The sequence below is a fragment of the Acanthamoeba castellanii genome (assembly GCF_000313135.1).
Source record: "Acanthamoeba castellanii str. Neff unplaced genomic scaffold scf7180000083740, whole genome shotgun sequence".
In the NCBI taxonomy this organism is placed as follows: domain Eukaryota; phylum Discosea; order Longamoebia; family Acanthamoebidae; genus Acanthamoeba; species Acanthamoeba castellanii.
The window spans coordinates 1-19,852 of NW_004457653.1; the positions used below are offsets into that span (position 1 = coordinate 1).

The 19,852-nt window shown below is 58.1% G+C and overlaps 8 protein-coding genes and 1 pseudogene across 8 annotated transcripts; 7 read left to right on the top strand and 2 right to left on the bottom strand.

The window, feature by feature from the left end:
- Positions 1-796: 796 nt before the first annotated feature.
- Positions 797-2,006, bottom strand: ACA1_012250 (protein kinase, putative; the record flags this gene model as incomplete). Its single annotated transcript, XM_004352653.1, has 3 exons — positions 797-948; positions 1,032-1,371; positions 1,467-2,006. 3 exons carry the CDS (start codon positions 2,004-2,006, stop codon positions 797-799), a joined length of 1,032 nt encoding a protein of 343 aa, XP_004352705.1.
- Positions 2,007-2,507: 501 nt separating this feature from the next.
- ACA1_012260 (uncharacterized protein) lies at positions 2,508-2,998 on the top strand (the record flags this gene model as incomplete). Its single annotated transcript, XM_004352654.1, has 3 exons — positions 2,508-2,627; positions 2,699-2,805; positions 2,884-2,998. The coding sequence occupies 3 exons, from the start codon at positions 2,508-2,510 to the stop codon at positions 2,996-2,998; spliced, it is 342 nt and encodes a 113-aa protein (XP_004352706.1).
- Positions 2,999-3,661: 663 nt separating this feature from the next.
- Positions 3,662-6,000, top strand: ACA1_012270 (aldehyde dehydrogenase; the record flags this gene model as incomplete). Its single annotated transcript, XM_004352655.1, has 12 exons — positions 3,662-3,770; positions 3,919-4,001; positions 4,138-4,234; positions 4,353-4,432; positions 4,506-4,706; positions 4,752-4,915; positions 5,003-5,096; positions 5,159-5,322; positions 5,393-5,463; positions 5,553-5,593; positions 5,654-5,804; positions 5,894-6,000. 12 exons carry the CDS (start codon positions 3,662-3,664, stop codon positions 5,998-6,000), a joined length of 1,362 nt encoding a protein of 453 aa, XP_004352707.1.
- A 679-nt stretch (positions 6,001-6,679) lies between these two features.
- On the top strand, positions 6,680-8,945 carry ACA1_012280 (cobalamin synthesis protein/P47K; the record flags this gene model as incomplete). The annotated part of the gene is made up of 11 exons (XM_004352656.1): positions 6,680-6,761; positions 6,845-6,897; positions 6,979-7,165; positions 7,294-7,431; positions 7,511-7,630; positions 7,662-7,792; positions 7,897-8,074; positions 8,135-8,343; positions 8,417-8,494; positions 8,584-8,724; positions 8,820-8,945. The coding sequence occupies 11 exons, from the start codon at positions 6,680-6,682 to the stop codon at positions 8,943-8,945; spliced, it is 1,443 nt and encodes a 480-aa protein (XP_004352708.1).
- Positions 8,946-9,091: 146 nt separating this feature from the next.
- On the top strand, positions 9,092-9,641 carry ACA1_012290 (uncharacterized protein; the record flags this gene model as incomplete). Its single annotated transcript, XM_004352657.1, has 3 exons — positions 9,092-9,239; positions 9,340-9,399; positions 9,508-9,641. 3 exons carry the CDS (start codon positions 9,092-9,094, stop codon positions 9,639-9,641), a joined length of 342 nt encoding a protein of 113 aa, XP_004352709.1.
- A 96-nt stretch (positions 9,642-9,737) lies between these two features.
- On the bottom strand, positions 9,738-10,745 carry ACA1_012300 (uncharacterized protein; the record flags this gene model as incomplete). The annotated part of the gene is made up of 4 exons (XM_004352658.1): positions 9,738-10,157; positions 10,279-10,372; positions 10,446-10,522; positions 10,590-10,745. The coding sequence occupies 4 exons, from the start codon at positions 10,743-10,745 to the stop codon at positions 9,738-9,740; spliced, it is 747 nt and encodes a 248-aa protein (XP_004352710.1).
- A 298-nt stretch (positions 10,746-11,043) lies between these two features.
- On the top strand, positions 11,044-11,875 carry ACA1_012310 (biogenesis of lysosome related family protein; the record flags this gene model as incomplete). The annotated part of the gene is made up of 5 exons (XM_004352659.1): positions 11,044-11,139; positions 11,208-11,295; positions 11,374-11,493; positions 11,578-11,735; positions 11,810-11,875. The coding sequence occupies 5 exons, from the start codon at positions 11,044-11,046 to the stop codon at positions 11,873-11,875; spliced, it is 528 nt and encodes a 175-aa protein (XP_004352711.1).
- Positions 11,876-12,632: 757 nt separating this feature from the next.
- ACA1_012320 lies at positions 12,633-15,095 on the top strand (annotated as a pseudogene).
- A 275-nt stretch (positions 15,096-15,370) lies between these two features.
- On the top strand, positions 15,371-19,848 carry ACA1_012330 (WD domain, G-beta repeat-containing protein; the record flags this gene model as incomplete). Its single annotated transcript, XM_004352660.1, has 11 exons — positions 15,371-15,837; positions 15,920-16,098; positions 16,188-16,392; positions 16,484-16,634; positions 16,720-16,931; positions 17,021-17,281; positions 17,376-17,455; positions 17,538-18,556; positions 18,688-19,290; positions 19,376-19,447; positions 19,540-19,848. Coding segments are annotated over 11 exons (3,558 nt in total), but the record flags the coding sequence as incomplete, so codon positions are not given.
- Between the last annotated feature and the right edge of the window lie 4 nt (positions 19,849-19,852).

Consider the following 19,852-nt stretch of genomic DNA (forward strand, 5'->3'; position numbering starts at 1 on the left):
GGTGGTGTCCGTGGGGGCGGTTGCTGGTGTTGTTGGTTGGGTGGATTGACAAAATGATTACACTTCTGAGCGAGGGGATTTAGTGGTTGGTATGTCGATCTGGTGCGTTGGGTAACGATGAGGCCCTTTGGGCGGTGCAGACGCAGTTATTGCGTGATATGTGGCAAGAAGGTGTTGTGTTGCTGTGGTAAGGTGGACAAGAAAAGAAGTGTAACGCAACGACACAGCCTGGGCCTTGGCCTTGGCGTCGTCGGAAAGGGGCCTCAATTACCTTACCGGTCCGTTGTGGGAATTGACCTTATCGACGCTCGTTTCGTAGTAACTTGTCAAACAGACAGCAAAAGAGGTCATTTCGAGTTGTTCTCCATTCCGTTCCGTCCACCTTCTCCAATGCCATTGCAATGGTGAGCAGGAGGCAAAGGCTCAGGTACTTATTCATATAAGTACACACGATCGGAGCGTACCACCCCCACTGCCCCAGAAGAGAGGCAACGGAAGCCGAGCGTAGCGCTCTTAGGTGTGCTGCACAAAGTGTGGTGGGTGGGAAATCACTCTTGACTTGACACACACACACAAAAAGAAACCCCAATCTGTGGGGCATACATAGTCTCGCTGCTGAGACGGTAGACCGCTTGCTCGCCTGAGTGCGAGGCCATACTCTATGGCTCCCACTCGTTCGTCCACTCCCGCTGCTCCAACTCTTGCCCTTTCACCGCCCCTTCAAAATTGGCTGCTCTGTACACTCTGGTTCGTTCCTGCCGTTGGCGGTCAGCTGCGTGCGGAGTTGGTTGGATCATCAGCAGGTCATCACGTCCATGGAGTCGCTCCACTCGACGGTTCCCTCTTCGCCCGACTCGTTCTCCTCGACCGTTACAGCCTCCGCCCCGATCTTCTCGTGCTTCCAGAAGAAGGGGTGCTGGCGCACGTGATCGAGTGTGATTCTCTTTTCTGCATGGACGAAGGCACCGTGATGAGTCCTACGTTTTCTGCAAGAGGGCCATGGCACGAGGGTATGAGGCAGCGCTACGTACCAGTATCGATCGTGAGGCACCTCGAGATAAGGTCGTGGGTGGCACGCGAGCCACAGCCGCCGGGGAAAGCGTGAAACTTGCCGAGTACGGTCCTCTTGAGCACGTCCTTGGGAACGGTAGCTTGGAAGGGGAAGAAGGCGCAAATCATAGTGTACAGGACCGAGCCGAGCGACCACACGTCGACCTTGGGGCCGGAGTAGGGGATTCGCTGGATGATCTCGGGCGCCACGGTGTGCGGGCTGCCGCACCACTTCTCGAAGCGCGTCGTGGGCGTGTAGTAGGTGGCGAAGCCGAAGTCGCACAGCTTGACCGAGAGCGACGCTTCATCTATGAGGATGTTCTGTTACAGACATATTAACCGAAAAGGACATTAGTGACCTATTCGAGGTGTATTCCATAAAAGGTTGAGGAATGCACTCCAGATCGGCGACGTACCTCGATCTTGATGTCCCTGTGGACGATGCCGTTGGCATGGAGGTACGAGACGGCCTCGACGAGCTGAGAGAAGATGCGGTAGACGACAGGCTCGTCGAGGCGGCCGTGCTGCTTGAGGAATCGGAGGAGGTCGCTGGCGACGTACTCGAAGAACATGTAGATGAAGGACTCGTCCTCGGCCACGTCGTGGAGGGAAACGATGCACGGGTGGATGCCCACCTTCTTCAGAATTTCGATCTCACGGTCGACCTCCTGCCTCTTCTCGGGGCTGAGCTGCGCCTTGTTGATGATCTTCACCGCTACTCGCCGGCCGGTGGGGCGGTGGAAGCCCAGCTTGACCTCACCGAAAGATCCACGGCCCAGCAGGTGTCGGGTGCAGATGAGGTAGTCGCCAAGGCTGAAGATGTCGTCGTTCTGGGTCCAGTCGCCGCTGCTTCGGTCCTCGCTGGCAGAGGTGAAGTCGAGCGAGGTGCGGGGTGAAGTTGAAGGCGATGTGCTCCGGGAAGGAGTCACACTCGAGCAGTCGGCGCCGAAACCCATTGTTTGTGTGTGTAGATGTGGAAGAAGAGGAGGGAAGCTTGATGAAGAAGGGAGTGAGAATGGGGTAGGAGTTGAGAAGGAGAGACGGAAAGTGGCACTGGGGTCCTAGGCTGTTGGTTGAGGTGTGAGCTTCTTGAATTGAGGTTATGAAGAGGATAAGGGGCAGTAGGGAGAGGTAATATATACCACAGGCACCCCGAGAACACGGGGGAGAGCACACTCGGCCGGCCTGGGGTGAGCTTCGGCGAGGCTCTACATCGCCACCACCCGAGTTTCACCAGAGAAGCTGAGCTGGCCCTCGCTGGCGAGCGGACACAGCGAAATTACGCCGAAACCCGCCGCAGAAATCGCCCTTCCGGCACAAGGGCTGAATTCCGCCGAAACCGCGCCATCTCCGCATTTCGAGTGCGAAAATTCGGAGGAAGGAGAGCTGCGCGATCTGTTTGTCGACACCTGCGAGAAAACAGAAAGGAAAAGGAGGGAAGAAGCGAGAGTTTGAAGATGGACGCTGCGGATCCCTCTCTGGCCACCAAGGAGGAGGAGACGCGGCGACTAGAGAACATAATCTATGACTGCGGCAAGGCTGCCAAACTTCTTTTGGATGGATCGCACCAACACGAGGTGCGCTGCCCTCAACCCCCCCCCTGCGAACGATAATGTTGACAGTGCCGGGTCCGCACCGCCTTGTGTAGGAACTGGTGAAAACTGCAAAGGAGTTCGTAGCGTTTGAACGCACCATACTCCGTACGGAGGACGTCCTTCTGGGCATGGAGCGAGCCATGTCCGAACTCACAGAAATGTACCTTGTGTTGCGGTTTCATCTTTCATTTTTTGTTATTTACGTTGTGTCTGTGGTTGTTGGCGTGGAACGTGGCAGGACGTACTCGCTGCAGGTGAGCCTGGAGAAGCTTCCTCTGCTTGCTCGCCAGTTCGAACGGCTGCCCATTGCCGAGGGAGAGTGGCTCGCGCAACCCACAAAGATAAAGTTTTAGTCAATCGGCCGCTTTGTCAGCCTGCCCCGTGCCCTGTGCACTCCTCCATTTGCCTGCAGTTGCTTGCCAGGTTTGTGAAGGGATGCCGGCGTACGCGACCATCAGATGAATGCAACAGGCGAGGTTGTCGTCACGCCGATACGGACTTGTTGCTATTTTTCTTTCTTTTCTTGGTCGCCGTTCTTTGTCGTTTGCATCTTCTGAAACTAACATGGACGCTTCCTCTGCTGCCCACGTATCCACCTTCTGCCGTTGAACTGTGCTTTCACCAGCGGCGGTTGACCTTAATCTTCGCTCTTTGCAGACTGTCACCCTCAACGGAAAAGCGATTAGCTTTCCGACTCGATTGTTCATCAACAACGAATTCGTGGAGAGCGTCTCCGGCAAGACCTTCGCCGCCATTGACCCCGCCACCGAGCAGGAGATCTGCCAGCTCGCTGAAGGCACCCCCAAGCCCAATCTATTACTTTTTTCAAATAAATAATTATAATAATTGAAATAATGTTATAATACATTTAACAATTATTATTTCTGTTCGTGGTTGCAGGAGACAAGGAGGATGTGGACAGGGCCGTCGCTGCGGCTCGTTTTGCTTTTGAAGAAGGTACCATTAACAGCGCTGTGGTTGTGCGGAGCATTTTGTTTTTGAAACAAGCGCGTGTGATGGCTGGACCAGGCGAGTGGTCGGAGCTGTCGAGCAAGCAGCGCGGCGATCTGCTCTACCGACTGGCCGAGCTCATCGACCAGGAGAAGGAGGCCCTGGCCCTTTTGGGTACCTCTCTCTCTCTCTCTCTCTATACGTGCGCCGCGCACGTGATACGTAGCGCTGCGTGAAGCCGCTTGCTGCACGTTCTGGGCACCCATTTTGCAGTTCTCAACGTAACTCTTAATCGTCCCGCCTCCTTGCCGCGAACGAACAGAGTCCCTTGACGTGGGCAAGCCGTTCTTTGAGTCGTTCAACTTTGACCTCAAGCAGGTGGTCGACACCTACCGCTACTTTGCCGTATCCTTTTCACCCTCCCCCACAACCTTCACCACTGCGCACGCACCATCCGATATCTCTCGCTTTCGCATTCGCTCTTGCCCCCCCCCTCCCGAGCTCTGTATGGCGTGTTCTCTCCTTGACCTGTTGAACAAAGGGCTGGGCGGACAAGATTCACGGCAAGTCGATCGACATCCCCGGCAACAATGTCTGCTACACCCGCCACGAGCCCCTCGGCGTGGTCGGCCTCATCGGTATCCGCCTGACACCCTGCCCCTCCCACACATACACACACACACACACACTGTAGCAACGAGCACCTCCTCTTACACTGGCTCTTTCCTCTCTGCCCTCCTTCCTTGATGTGTGCAGTGCCGTGGAACTTCCCGCTGCAGATCACCGCCTGGAAGCTGGCCCCTGCCCTTGCCGCGGGCAACACTGTGATCTTGAAGGTGCTGCCACCAGGTTGTGATGGGCTCGGGCAAAGAAAGAAAACTCACACGTTGCTCATCGATGTAACAACAGCCGGCGGAGCAGACTTCCATCACCGCCCTGAAGCTCGCTGAGCTCGTCAAGAAGGCTGGCTTCCCTGCTGGTGTGGTCAATGTCATCACCGGATTCGGACCCAAGGCCGGCGCCGCCATTGCCGCGCACATGGACATCGATAAGGCACGCATGCACGCATCAGTTGCACCACCACGACTCAAGCCGGCAACAGCTGCCCTAGTACTTACATGGTTGGTGTTTATGTGTGGCGCGTGCACGCGGCAGGTGAGCTTTACGGGCTCGACCTTCACGGGAAGGAAGGTGATGGAGCTCTCGGCGGCGTCCAACCTCAAGCCCGTGGGTCTCGAGCTCGGCGGCAAGAGCCCCATCATTGTGTTTGATGACGTCATCAACATGGAGAAGGCCATCACCGACTCCTACTACGCTCTGTACGCCACACGTTTAGTTCTTTCACTCTCTATGCAGCTTTCGTTTTATATTCACTTGGCCACACAATGCCACACGCGCGTTCGCAGGTTTTGGAATGCTGGTCAGTGCTGCAGTGCCGGCTCGCGTATATTCGTGCACGAGAAGATCTACGACGAGTTTGTGGAGAAGAGCGTTGCCATGGTTCATACAGCCCACAATTGCGCCGAGTTGGGGGACTAACACTACAATCACACATCACGCAGGCCAAGGCTCGCATCGAGCAGACCGGAAACCCGCTGCTGGACACGACCATGCATGGTCCGCAGGTGTCCAAGCTGCAGTTTGACAAGGTGATGGGCTATATCGAGACCGGCAAGAAGGAGGGTGCTCGCCTGCTGTGCGGCGGTGCTCGAGTCGGCGACAAGGGGTAACCTCTCCACACACACCACTGCGCGCGTTTGGTTTAAGCTGACCGTGTGCCGTGATGTGCGTCGCAGATACTTCATCCAGCCTACCGTGTTCGCCGATGTGGAGGACAACATGACCATCTGCCGCGAGGAAATCTTTGGTACGTTGCCTCGCCATCAACCATGTTACTAGGCTTGGCCCAACCACCCAACTCTTTCTTCTTCTTCTTCTTCTTCTTCTCACTCATAGGTCCTGTGATGGCGATCATCAAGTTCAAGGATGTCCATGAGGTACCTGTTGGCCAGTTTGCGGCACAGCACAACACTGCTAACGCGTTGCTTGCACCTCAGGTGGTGAGGCGCGCCAACGACTCGATCTACGGTCTGGTGGCGGCCGTCTACACGCGCGACGTGGAGAAGGCGATGTTCCTCTCGAAGAAGCTCAAGGCCGGCACCGTGTGGGTCAACACCTACAACGTCATCACCCCGCAGACCCCCTGGGGTACGTGTCTACTTACTCCCTCTCGTTGCTTGTTGCTCACCGTCTTTGCGAAACCGCACACGACACACGATGCACCACCGCACACGCAGGCGGCTTCAAGCAGAGCGGCCACGGGAGGGACATGTCGGAGTACGCTCTCGCGCAGTACACCGCGCCCAAGTGCGTGATCATCGAGTACCAGACCCCCAAGATGTAATCTGCATGCGCGTCCGAGTACATCGAAGAGAGACGGTGGCCACCGTCGCATATTCAACACCTCCTCGCCGTGGCACTCGTCATTTCTTGATGGTGTGTGTGTTTGGCAGGCCCACAACGCCAGCTGCGTCCGACTTGCTTCGACAGAAAGCCACTTCGTAGTTGGTTCTGGCCTTTCTCGCACGATTTTCGGTATGCACTTCCGCTCAACTCTGCATTCTTAGGACAGATGCCCCTTGGTTGAAGAAGGGATCGTTCTCGCTCGATTTCGTCGCTTCGTAAGCCACCTAGCCTTCGCTTCGTTCTCTCGCCGTAATCGGGCACTTCCTCGACTCCCATAAAAACGATCGTGTGTGGCGCCTTTTACTTCTCTTTCTGCCTTTCTGGTTCTCCCAATTAGCTCCGCGGACCCGACCAGCCGCTCCCTCAACCAACATCCTCCTACCAAGCTCAACGCAAGAAGGTACTGACCATGCTCGCGGCTGCTGCGGCCGAGGAAAGCAAAAAGCGGAAGATGGGGGAGGCCGAAGGTGAAGGCGATGAAGGTGATGAAACGGGAAAGGCCAAGAAAAAGAATACCAAAGAAACGGTGGACCGGTGGGTGTTGAGATAACTCGCGAGCGCCTCTTTACAGTTGTGATTCTACGCCAACATCGCTCACACACACACACACACACAGAATGCAAGCCAAGGAGCAGGCCGAGTTGCCCATCTGGGAGGAGCCCGAGGAAGAACTGCAGAGCTCCAAGGTCGACGCCATCGGTACACGCCGCCCGTCCACCCAAAGAGCGAAGCCTCCCCCCCACACGCCCGGCGCGACTGACGCTTTCTCTCTTTTTCACCAGGCGAACCGCTCACTGAGCTAGTTGCCTATCTGACCGAGATGGCCGGCGACGAGGTGCTCAATCGCGCATCCCATTGGGCGCAGCACTTAAATTCTGACCAATGAGGTGTGGGGTTTCGGTAGTTCCTCGGTCAGGACAGGAGCGAGCTGCAGTTCAGGAAGCTCACGGCGCAGGCCGTCGAGAGGGTGAAGGTGCTCAACGCCTTTTTCGAGGAAAACAAAGAGTCGCCCTACTACCGCCCGCTTTTGCCGCTGTGGGAGGCCCTCAAGAAACAGACCTCCAACCTCATCCGCATCGTCAACCTGCACTCCCTCAAGGAAGGTGCGTTCCACACGCACGCACGCACGCACGCACGCACGCACACACACACACACACACAACGAGGCCAACACGACACACATACACTGCACACGACACACCACACAACCGAGGCTAACTCAGACATGCAGCCGTGGAAAGTGCGTTGGGCGTGGTGGATTCGCTGGCGACGAACATCCTCGGCTACGCGCGTTCCATCGAAGAGAAGATTGACTACCCGAAGGACAAGCGCATTCCCGTCGGCATCATCACCGGATTCCTTGGCAGCGGTACATTTCTGCAACGCCGCCGCACCTCCCCCCAAAAAAGTGGGTGCAGACTCGTCTCACCGTCGTTCGCGCTTCACAGGCAAGACAACGCTCCTCAACTACATACTGAACGCCAACCACGGCAAGCGGATCGCGGTGATTGAAAATGAGTTCGGAGGTAAACTATGCTACTTGTTGAGCGTGCACCGATCCAAGGGCGGTACTCACCAGAGCTCGGCTGGCGCGCACAGAGGTGGGAATCGACGATTCGCTCCTGCAGGACAAGTTCGCCGCCAACGAGGAGATCTTCCAGATGAACAACGGTTGCATTTGCTGCACCGTGCGCGGTGATCTGATCCGCATCCTGCGCGAGCTCGTCAAGGTGAGCCCACCTCGGCCTCGGCCTCTCAACGAGCTGGGTTGGGCCAATTAAGTGGTGACTCACATTTTCTTTCTTTCTTCTTTCATTTTTGTGGTTGCGAACAGCAAAAGGACAAGTTCGACTATGTGCTGATCGAGACTACGGGCCTGGCGGATCCCGCGCCGATCGCGCAGACCTTCTTCATGGACCCCAAGCTGAGCCTCCAGTTCGTGCTGGACGGAATCATCACCGTCGTCGATGCCAAGCACATCCTCCAGCATCTCGACGAGGTCAAGCCCGACGGTATGCATGTGGTGTGTCACTCACTTCCCTTCTGCATCGATGCTCACAGCACGCACACAGGTGTGGAAAATGAGTCGGTTGAGCAGGTGGGCTTCGCTGACAGGATCCTGCTGTCGAAGCTGGACCTGGTCGACGCCGAGTGCGAGCAGGCGGTCAGGAAGCGGCTGGCGCAGATCAACGCCGCCGTGGAGATCATTCCCGTGAACAAGGGCGTGGTCGACCTCGCCAAGATTCTCAACATCAAGGCCTTTGACCTCGACAAGATCCTCGTACGCGCCACCGTGCCCAGCCGCTCACACGCTCACCGACAACTTGCCACTCGCTCACTGGAGTCACGCGCAGGACATGGACCCGCAGTTCCTTCTCGACCAGGAGCACCAGCACGACCAGTCCGTCTCCAGTGTCGGCCTGACCATCGAGGTGCGTACCCCCATCTTGCATGATGATGGCTAGTCGTGGTGGTGGTTGAAGAGCTCTCTTAAACTGATCGTCTCCATCATGGCGACCAGGGCGAGGCGGACATGGACAAGATCAACTCCTGGCTGGGGAAGACGCTGCGGACCAAGGGCAACGACATCTTCCGCATGAAGGGCGTCATCGCCGTCAAGGGGTGGAAGGAGAAGTTCGTTTTCCACGGCGTTCACATGATGGTGCGGCTGACCACCCTCTTTCCCTTCATAATCCCCGCACACAGCTGATACGCTGCTCTCTTTGGAATGTGTGCGGGTGCTGCGTTGCGGCGCAGTTTGAGGGGAGCCAGATCGGCAAGTGGGCCAAGAACGAGAAGAGGGAGAACCGACTGGTCTTCATCGGGCGAAACCTGGATCGAGAGGAGCTCTGGGCTTCCTTCAAGGCCTGCTTCGAGCACTGAGCCATTCCTTTTCACTTCGCAGTGGTTGTTGTCATGCTCTTTCCTGTGAATGCACATACGTCCGACCGCACACACGACCCACACGCGAGAGAAATTCGAGGAAAATAAAGGATCAAAAAGCAAACGAGCTCCGACTCGCACTAAAGATGGAGGAGCAGGCAGGTGCATGCTCGCCGTGGCAGCTGTTCACGTCGACGGCAGTGGGCGGAGTGGCATTCTTCATCTTGGGCACTGTGGGCAACCTCCGCCGTGCGCCACTACCCCTGCTGCTCAACGTTCTCCTCAACCTCAACCGTACCCCCCCTGGCTTCTTTGCTTTCATCGCTTGCCCTTCATCTCAAGCTCCATCTCTCCTCTTTTCGTCATTTCATCAATTTAATCCAATACATCACAGAGAAATTGAATAATCCCAGCACGGGGCTCACTGCACGACAAATCTACCAACTGCCCATCGGTACGCCCGCATCTCGTCACCCCCCGCTCCCTATCCTGTGACGCTCACTTCTTCGTGTCGCGACATCGCGTTGCGTGTCCGGTTGTGTTGTGCGCGTGGTACGAGAAGTGACGGGAGCTGTGGGGATGCTGCTGGGTGGCTACGTCGGCTACCGAGAGTGCCAGATGGAGAGGGCGTTCAAGGAGAAGTGGGCGAAGACGAAGCGCTCGCCGTCGCTCGAAGTGAGGGAGGGATCGCTATAACAATCATAACATTGTTGTTTGCTGATGTGTGCGTGATGCATCATCATCCAATGTACAGGAGAGGGCCCACATATTTTCATCCACTCTGCTTCGACGTCACGATGGTGAGGCGGAAGACGATGATGAAGATGGCGGTGGTGGAGTGAGAAAGTGGAGGGGCTCGACTCCGGTGCTGGCGCCAGCGCCTGCGAGCATGGCGCAGAGACGGTCGCGTGTGGCGGTGAGGTCCTCGAGCAGCGGCAGCAGCGGAGCCCTGTTCTGCGCGAGCACGGCCAAGTCGTCCACGAGGCCCTGCACGACATCGACCTCCAGCAGATCTTGGTCTTCTCCCTCCTTCTCCTTTCCCTTTGGCGTTGACATTGACTCGCCCTCTTGGTTGACGGTTTCGACCAGCTGTTCGGGGTCAATGGCCACCTCGGTGAGCTGCACCGAAGTGGCCATGAGATGCGAGTCTGGCCCGAGCAGCGGATGCACATAATCTCGCTTCTCGCCGAACAAGTCTTCCGTAGGGTTCAACTGCACGCATCGTCCGTTGTGTGTGTGTCGTGTGTCGTGTCGTGTCGTGGGGGGGGGGTGAATGTCCACGCGTAGCAATAATCGTTTGACCTGAACGCGAAGCACAGAGGGTGGAACGCACCTTTCTCTTCTTCTGGAGTATTGCTCGCTTCCTTTCGATCTTCTCAGCTTCTTCCTGCAGCCGTGCCAGCCTCTGTTTCTCTTCTTTCAGGTCACTGCGCGGTTTGGGCATGACACGAGCATAAGCTCACGCCGTGATGGCCACAAGAGAGCTGGATGAAGGTGCACCTTTGCTTGTTCTCGACTTCGGCAGTGAGCCGTGCCAGGAGGAGCGTGTTGGCTGTGATGGCGGACTCCAGCCGTTTCTGGAACGTCTCGTGCCCGTGAGCAAGAGCACAGCATCAGCCGGCGCATGTGTGGTGGGGGGTGCACCGTGGCGTCGGCCAGGTTGGCATAGTCGATCCTCTTCGACGGCCGCACCAACTGGTGGTTCAACTGCTCGCTCACACGCTCAACTACCTCACGCAGCGCCTCGTCTGCTGCATCTCTGTCACTGCTGGGCACCTTGCGCAACACCTTCCTGCACATTGATCAGATCAGCAGTGCGTTGGCTGTGATCGAATCGCTCGAGCGTACGGGATTTGTTGCTCTATGGTGTCGATATAGAAGCACAGCGTCTCGTAAGCAATCGGCTGTCCTTTTGGTGCCCCTCTTGGTTTGGATGTCTTCTTTTTCTTCTTTTGCCCCTTTTTCTGCGTGGCCTCCCTCTCCTCTTCTCCTTCTTCATCCACGATCTTCCTCCGCCTCTTCATGATGTGCTTACTCGATCAAATGTTTTATTTATGTTCTTTTCTCTGGTGCGCAGATTTATTTCTTTGCTACGAAGATGGACAAGCCGATCGCCGCAACCGGCCCAGCGCCAGAAGAGGAGGGAACTGGGTCGACCGACTACAAGTCGTCCAGCTCGCAGGGAGTGATGAAGGTACACTGGAATTGATGCAGCATTAAATTCCTTTTGTATCACAATCTAAATTGAGAGATGGCGCCCAGGTCGAAGCAGCGAATCAAAAGGAGCTCATACGCAACACGGAAGCCATGTTCAAGAACATCTCTGAATACATTCAAGGAGAACTTCTGGGTAAGCCCACCTGGATGATTGTATTTATTTATTATTTAGATGTTTATTTTCCTTTGTTCACTGCCCCTCTGTCCGTAGTGACGAGTAGTGACTACAAGCTGCTGGAGCAGATGAACCATGTCACCACCGAGAAGTACAAGGCCATGACCGATCAGGCCACCGACCTGGTGCTCTTCATGGAAGAGCTCCAGAAGAAATGTACAATCCGCCGCAACGCTGCCGGCACTACGCGCAAACACGCGCTGAGCTGACACACGTGGCGATCGGCACACCACCGAACAGATGTGTCGTTCCAACCCTACCTCCAGCAGATCGACACGATCGAGAAGAGCGTTGATGAGCTGGAGAGGACGGTAATGCTCATGGACGAGTACACGAGGCAGCTTGAGGGCAAGTTCAGGCTCCTCAACGAAAGGGAAAAGGCCGCAATGGTCACACAGGTGCGCGCCCTGATCAGCTAGCTCTTCATGGCGCAGTTGACCAGCTTACCCACGACCACCGTCTTCGCCTTCAGGTTAAGTCGAGAGGCCCAACGACTCCGGTCAGGAAGAACACCGGTGAAGAGCGGAAGGCCATCTAGAAGGGAAGGCAGTGCGGTCGCCCACTATCAAAGCTACGTTTTTGTTTTCCTCCCTCTATTCCCCTTCCTCCTGTTCTCTGTTCTCTTCTTCTTTACCTGTATGCTATGTGTGTAGCATGTATAAACGTTTTTTATGGTCTCGTCTCTGTCCCTCTTCTCCTTGTGTGCATGTTGGTGGGCGCCAATGTGTGTGTATGCTGTGGTCTTGTTGCACGTGGGACTCGAACCTGCAATAGTGTTGTGTCGACATTTAAATGTGGCTGCAAATATTGGGCGGAGAACTGCGGGAAAAGACGCACTGGCGAAAGTCCTGGCTTCCTGCCATTTCTATCTGCCTCGCGCTGTCTGCCTCCTCTGTGCAACGTCCCGCGTGATGACCACCTGCTCTGGGAGTTCTCTCCCAAAACCCTCCATTCTTGAGGTTATTCTTGACGGTACTGACCTCCCTCTATGTTTTAAGCTCGTCCCTCGCCACGTCTGTCTCTTTTTTCATTCTACTCACCACCATCAAACCACTCTAGTCTCGTCGCAGCACGACTCGATTCGACCCAGCTCCTGCATCAATATATCAACCCAACGCCGCCTTGCTCGTGCTTATACACCCTCATACGGAACTAGATACACTTCGTCGAACCAACTTTGTCGGAGCTAAACTCCACCTGTGCGTTCCATGCCTCTCTGTGCTGATAGTGCTGTCGTGTGGTACCTCTTCTCACCCTCAAGTTGCTTGTCTGCAATTCAGATACAGATACACAGCATGAGCACCATCGCCGCTGCCAAGCCGTCGGAGAAGGGAGTCAAGGGCATGTTCAAGCGCTTGACGACCAAGCTCAAGCGAAAGGGCGATAAGCACAAGGACGAGGAGGAGACCGAACACAACGCCGTCGGCCCGCATGAGGAGGTCGAGGTGCGCGTGGAGCAGGGACGCGGTCATGGCGACGACGCGAAGAAGCACATGAAGAACATGCTGGGCACGGAGGACATCGACCAACACGACGAGGACGAAGAGGTGGGCAAGAGCAAGACGTACAGCGAGGATGCTGAAAGCAAGAGCAAGGCGAAGAAGAAGAACAAGGTCGAGCACCTGCTGCGCCGCAGCAAGAAGTACGAGCTCACCAAGTCGGCCTCGAAGGGGCATCTCTACGAGGCTGAAGACGAAGCCGATCACGACAACCACAGCAACGCCAACAAGGCCAAGGAGGAAGACAGCGACGCCAACATCCAGGCCGTCGAGGAGCACCACAAGGAGAAGGGCAGCACGATCAAGAAGACCAAGGAGGAGAAGAAGAGGGAAAGGAAAGAGCGTAAGGAGAGGAAGAAGAGCCTCAGGAAGTCCGCCAAGCAGACCAACGAGCAAACCGCCGCCGTCGGCCAGAACGACCCGGTGCCGGCGGCAGTGAGCCAGGTCGTAGGCCACCGCCCAGCCGGCACCCGCACCTGCGGTGATACCCGCCACCGGTCGGCCGTCCAACGGTGGCCTGATCCGCCCTCTCTCCTGCCCTCCGCAGCCGTTCAACGGCGAGGTACCTCTCACTCCTTTTCCTTCGCCTTCGTTGCCGCGCATCACTGACCACAACGTACGTGTTTGTGCCGACATCTGCAGTTGTCCACCTACGGCTTGCGTGCGATCACGGATGCGATTCAGGACGTTGCCTCGGCCATCGCCCCCGAACTCCAGCCCAAGACGCCCCAGATGACCTTGGTGAGCAACCAGCTGCCTCTTTGTCTCTTATTGGCTAGTGTCCTGTATCTCATCTGCATTCTTTTCCGTTCGAATTTTTATTTTATTTTTATTGGTATTCAGGCTGCGTTCGTGGAAGGAGAGTTGCAGCACGCACAGCTGCAGCAGATCAAGAAGCCCAACCTGCCGTCTTTCGACCTCCCTCCTCCCCCGTCTCCTCCGCGCAACGCAAGGATGATTCCCGGGAGCGACAGCAGGAGCACGGACTCCATCGACAAGTCCGGCGGCCGGCGGGTGCGCTCGATGGCGAGCCTCTCGCAGGAGGAGCTCGCCACGCTCGCCGCTAGTCGCGCCCCGTTCCAGTCGCCCCTGCCGGAGCTGCCCAAGATCGCCTCTGTCTCTTCGCCCTTTGCCACCACAGCCTCGGAGCTTCCCCAGTTCACTGCGTACTCACCTGTCCTGCGACCTTTGCGTATTTATTTTTATTAATCTTATTATTATTATTTACTATGGTGGAGTCTGAGATTGACTCGGTGTCGCGTCGGTGAATAGTCAGACGTCGGCGGCGTCGGACACAAACGAGCGGGTGAAGGTGAGCAGCAAGGTCCGGAGTGGCTCGAAGCGTAACAAGAAGCGCACGTCGACGGGTCCCGTCCCGACGTTCACCCTCTTCGCGTCGTCGGAGCCGGTGAAGGTGCCGCTGCTCCCGATCGTCCTTCCTTCCGACACCTCGTCCTCGGCCGTCGTCGCACACAAGCGAAAGGGCGCCGAGCACGACACCGAAGTGCCCACCGAAGGCAGCGCCGTGATCGACGGGGCGCCCGATGCCAAGTGTGCGCGTCTTGACGAGCAGCCTCCGCAAGAAGACACCCACGAGAAAGCCGACACTGAGGCCGAGGTATTTACCCTTTCAACGGCCGTGGTGTGATTGTGGACGTTGATGCTGATGACCCTCTTCCTATGTAGTTCGAAGCCATTCCCGAAGTGTGCGAGCCGGTGGATGGCGGTCGCCGGATCTGCATCGAAGAGCAGAAGAGCAAGCGGAGGCCCTCAATCCACCCCGACGAGATCAAGATCCTGCAGGAGGAGCAGCAGCGACTGCTGCACAACGACGAGGCGTCGTCGACCGAGCCCACCGGCGGCGAGGTGACGATCTACATCACCGATGGCTCGCCCTCGTCCTCCACCGAGCCGAGTCCCGATGTCGAGCACAATCCTCACATGGCGGCATTGGAGAGCGGCCACGTCGTCGACGAACGGCCCAGCATTCCCGACGCCCAGCGCGCCGAGGAGCCGGCCACCGTCGTTCCTGTCGAGAGCGACGCCCAGCAGAACGAAGAGCTCAACGAACAGGAGGGCGAGGACGAGGCTCAACAAGAGGAGGAATCGAGCCTCGGTTCGCAACAGAGCCGTCCTGCCCAACAGCAGCAGCAACGACAGAACGGCAACAAAAACGGCGGCCGGAGGAACAGGAGAGGCAAGGGCAAGAACCGCACCCTCAGGAAGCAGGGCACCAAGACCAGGCTCACCTACCGCTAAGGCTCCAAAGCTTCCTCCTTCATGGCCACGATGTACAGACATAGCATAGAACACGTTGATATCAACCAACAAACGGGTCCGGTCTCTGCAAGTTTTTTTTCACACAACTTTTGGCAAACACAACAAAATAATTTACGAAACAAATACAGAACGAAGCGAACAACGCACATTTACGTTTTACACTCTGCCATCGATCACAGCGCTTGCCAGCGATACGCCAGCATTTCGCATCGTACATAGCTAGAACATCGAATTAGTTAAAAAATCGAAGGAAAATGGGTGAGCCGTCGCCATTGAGCAAATTCTTCCCCCATCTCGCGGCCATGTCGCAACACCCTCCTCATCCTCAACAGCAACATCCAGGACTCGCTCACCCCGCAGCGATGTCCCACATGGGCGCACCCCATCCTCACTACCCCATGCATCCCGCTCATGCGCCTCAAATGGCGTTCAGCCCGCATCAAATGCACATGATGGGCGATCCTAGGGGACACCCCATGGGTGCCATCCTCCCTCTTCCTCCTTCACTCGGCCATCCCTCTTCTCCCAGCCCTCTTCCTCCTCCCGGCCTATCCGCCCCCCATATGCACGCTCCCATCTCCAGCAGCCCTGCCTCGGCCAGTGTCCAGCACCATCGAGCAGCGAGCCCTGCCCGCCACAGCAGCGTTGCCTCGGCTCCATCCAGGCCCACCAGTAATGCATCCCCTGCTCGCAAGAAGGCCGCGCCTCAACAACAGCAGCGGTACGCCTGCCCTCCGAGCCAAACCCTCTAATTCTCTTTCCGCGCTTTGCTGAATGCGAATCCACGACCCATTCGATGTTAGGGCTGCTTCGGGCGAGCGACTGCCGGACGGCGTGGAGGTGACGTACCGAATGGAAGGACAGCAGCCTGCTTACAGTCAGCTCGAGGTGACTCCCATCACCCTTCTCAACTCCCCACCCGTGTACCAGCGGGGCAGCCTCATCGCCGTCAACCACAACTACATTTGCTACGTGGTCAAGGGTACCTCTTGCCTCACTCTCGTGTTGTGTGTTGCTCCGGCTTCTCCTTCCATCTTGTGCCCCACAACTAACCCGTGCCGTGCCTCGCAGGCAACATGATCCGAGTCATCAACATTTTTAGCGCCAAGAGAGCGCTTCTGCGCGGCCACACCAAGGGCATCACCGACCTTCGCTTCTGCGGAGGGAACGAGGACGTTCTCGCAAGCGTGGCTGCGGACGGCCGCCTGCTTGTGTGGCGCTTCTCCGAGGAGGCCACCAGCACCCCGTCCTCGGGCGACGAGGAGGCGGGCATCGGGTACCCCATCTCGCAACGATCTCTCTGCAACGAGCCATCCCTTTCGCTGAGTGAGCGCGCCGACCTGACTTGTCTTTGCCTGTTTCCGTAGCCACGAACTTGTGGCGGCGGTGCGTATGGAAGGCGACCGGTGGAGCGAGCGGATCATCTGGCATCCTGTTCACTCCCACCTGTTGGCCACCGCCGGCAACGATCAGCACGCGTATGTGTGGGACCTCAAGCGCATTCGGCAGCTCAAACACGTACGAACGCACTCCACTCGCTTGCGTCAGGCTTTGCATATCACTTTACCCCTCCCTGCGCTTTGGCTGATGATCGCGTCTGCAGACTGCGGAAGACGGCAAGAACGTATTCGTGTACGCCGGCACCGAACCCGTGGACGGTGTAATCCGAATTGCTGTGGGCGCGCCCATCAACGACCTGGCCTTTGCGCCCGGGGGCGAGGCGCTCGCCACGGCCTCCAGCGATGGCCGCGTCCAGATCTGGTCGGCCTCCGGTGGAGCCACTCCCACCCCCAGCCTCTCCTGGCTCGCCCACGAGTGCGTTCCACGCTCTTGCCTTGCCCCCATTTCGCTGCCCAGCCCCTCATCTGTACTCAACTGGCGGGCTAACACTCGCGCATATGCAGAAACGAGGCCTGGGGTGTCGTCTACCACCAAGAGGGCAAGATCCTCATCACCGGCGGCCAGCACAACGCCGAGCTCTGCGTGTGGCAGCTGAGCGAGGACGAAGGCACCGAGCCCGTTCTCTTGCAGAGGATCAAATTCGCACCGCCGCCCAGCGGAGCGATCTTCAACCACATCGTTCTCGAATCCTCGGGCAACTACCTCTTTGTGGCCAACGCCAAATCCACCACCTTCATGGTCCTCCACCTCCAAACGCAACCTCAGTACCTATTCCCTCGCACACTTCTCTTCTGCAGTGGTTTGCCTTTGCATCATCACCATTTCGCGGAGTCTCACCTTCGCTTTTTCATGGCGCAGGCCGAGGTTTGATTACCTCACTGAATTCTCCGTCGCCCAAGCCATTCTGTCGTTCACTGTCCTCAATCGTGGCACTTCCAGTACGTCTCAGAGTGCTTAAGGGACTTACACCATTCAATTGAGCCGTTTGCTCACCTCGCACCAACTGCTCTCGCCATGCAGAAACCGAGCCTGAAATGGATCTCTATTGCTTGCAGACCAAGGCGATCCAGATGTACCACATCACATCGAATCTGTGCTATGCGGCTCCTTCGGCTGCCACCGCCGCACCGCCGGCTGCTGCTGCCGTCGCCTCGGCTGCTCTGCCAACCCCTCCCGGATCAGGTGGCGCTCCCACCGTCCCAGCGACCGCTGCTACGTCGCGCTCGACCTCGCCCAGCCCGAAGGAACCGCTCGCTGCCTCACCTGCGCCCTCTCCGCCCACCTCGACAACGAGCGCCGAATCGAGCGCTCAAGCCGCTCCTGTCGCCGAGCCTTCGCGTCCGGAAAGCCCGTCCAACGCCGTCGTCGAGCCGTCCGCTGCTGCGGCGGAGCCCACGCACGACAAACAATCGATTGAGAACGGACCGACGTCTCCTGCCGCGGTCGCCCCTGAACCTACGCCGGCGCCCAGCGCTCAAGACGAGCTCGCAGCGCCGCAGCCTTCCGAGGCCCAGCCCGAGCCAACGCCCGCGTCTGCGCCCGAAGAAAAGCCCAGCGCAGCGACTCCCGCCGAACCTGCGGAGAACGGGCACGCGGAGCCTGCCACGACCGATGTCGAGGTGACCGCAAAGCCGGAGGAGCCCGAACAACCCGTGGAGAAGGGCGAGGCCGCTGGCGAAACAGAGCCTGCTGCTGAGACGTCCGCCGCCGCACCCGTTGAAGAGAAGGAGAAGGAAGCCGCGGGCGAAGGAGAAGCCGAAGCAACCCCGTCACCCGCTGACGAAGTGCCCGAGTTTCCGGTCCAGCCCGCCGAAACCGAGAGTGCTGGCGTCGAGAATAAGGAAGAGGCTGCGGAGGCCCTCGTCGATGAGGAACAGCCACCGAAGGCCGAGGAGCAGCCCCAACCCGAGCCCGAGGCAAAAGAGGAGCCTACCCCGGCTGCTGTCGCGACTCCTGAAACTGCTCCGACCACTGCCGAGGGCGAGATGCCGCAGTCGCAGCTTAAGACGCCCGGCGAACTGGCCCAACCTCCTGCGCCAGTGCCCTCTCCCACCGTCTCCAAGCCATCGGGAGCCTCGCCATCAGGCACGACGTGCTACAATGTTTTTGAGCCTTGGCGCGCAAGCAGCGACACTCACACAGGTGATCATGTGCAGGGCGCGGCAAGCAGCCGAAGAAGCCCAAGGCCGGGAAGGCCGAGGGCCGTGCCTACCAGGCGACGGGCCAAGCCGTCGCGAACGCGCAGCAGCCCCTGGCCCGCGCCCCTCCCGCTGAGGTCAGCGAGCCGACGGCAGCGCCCGTGGAGTCCACCGCTGCACCAGCGGCAGGCAATCTCCAAGCCGAGTTGCGAAGAATGGAGAACAGTCTGCTCAACGGCATCAACGCGAGGATGGAACGCGCCCTGCAGCAGCACGCCGACCGCCAGGTGGCCAAGGCCGAGAAGGATCGGCAGGAGCGCGACAAGGCCGAGCGCGAGCGCCAGCAGCGCCTGTTGGCTGCCGTCACGCAGGCCGTCAATGCGGGGCTCACTGGCATTCCCCAGCAGGTCGAGAAGGCCGTGCAGAAGGAGCTCCAGACGGCGCTCGTCCCTGCTCTCGGGCGCCTGCTCACGAGCCTGGAGAAGAACCTGGCCAAGAGCCTGGCGGACGACCTCAAGCCGGTTCTCGCGCATGGCCAGACCAACGGCACCTGGGCGCAGGACCTGCCGCCCCGCCTCGCGTCCGAGGTGGCTTCTCGGCTCCCCTCGGCGAACGACATCGCCAATGCTCTGCAGGTACCCTGTGAGCCCTCTCAGAGCCCTCGACCTCCCGTCTTGGCCCTCTTAGTCCTGATCACCATGGTTGTTCGGCGTGTAACAGGGAAGCGTGCGCCATGCCATGGAGGCCAGCTTCCGCTCGTCGTTCCAAGAGACCATCATTCCCTCGTTCCAGGTGCGGCGTCACCGCCCGCTTATCATATTTTCATGGAAGCGGAGAACGTGCGGCTGACCTTTGTGAGCGCCGCCACGACCACGGTCGTCCAGGGATCTTGTCAATCCATGTTCCAGCAGATCTACGGCACTATGCTGCCTGGCCTCCAGCAAACCATTGAGGAGGCGGTCGAGCCCGGCCTGAACAAGCTGGCGACCGGCGATCTCAGGGAGACGCTGCAGTCGCTCACGAACGCGGTCAACGATCTGCGCGAGCTCTCCGCTCGCAACGCCGAGCTGTTCCAGACGCTCTCCCAGAGCTCGCCGAGCGCGCGGCTCGGCCTGCAGCCTCCCGGTTCGGGCCTCCCCGAGCAGCACGTCACCGAGGCTCAGCTCCTGCAGCTGCTCGAACGCGACGCCTACGACG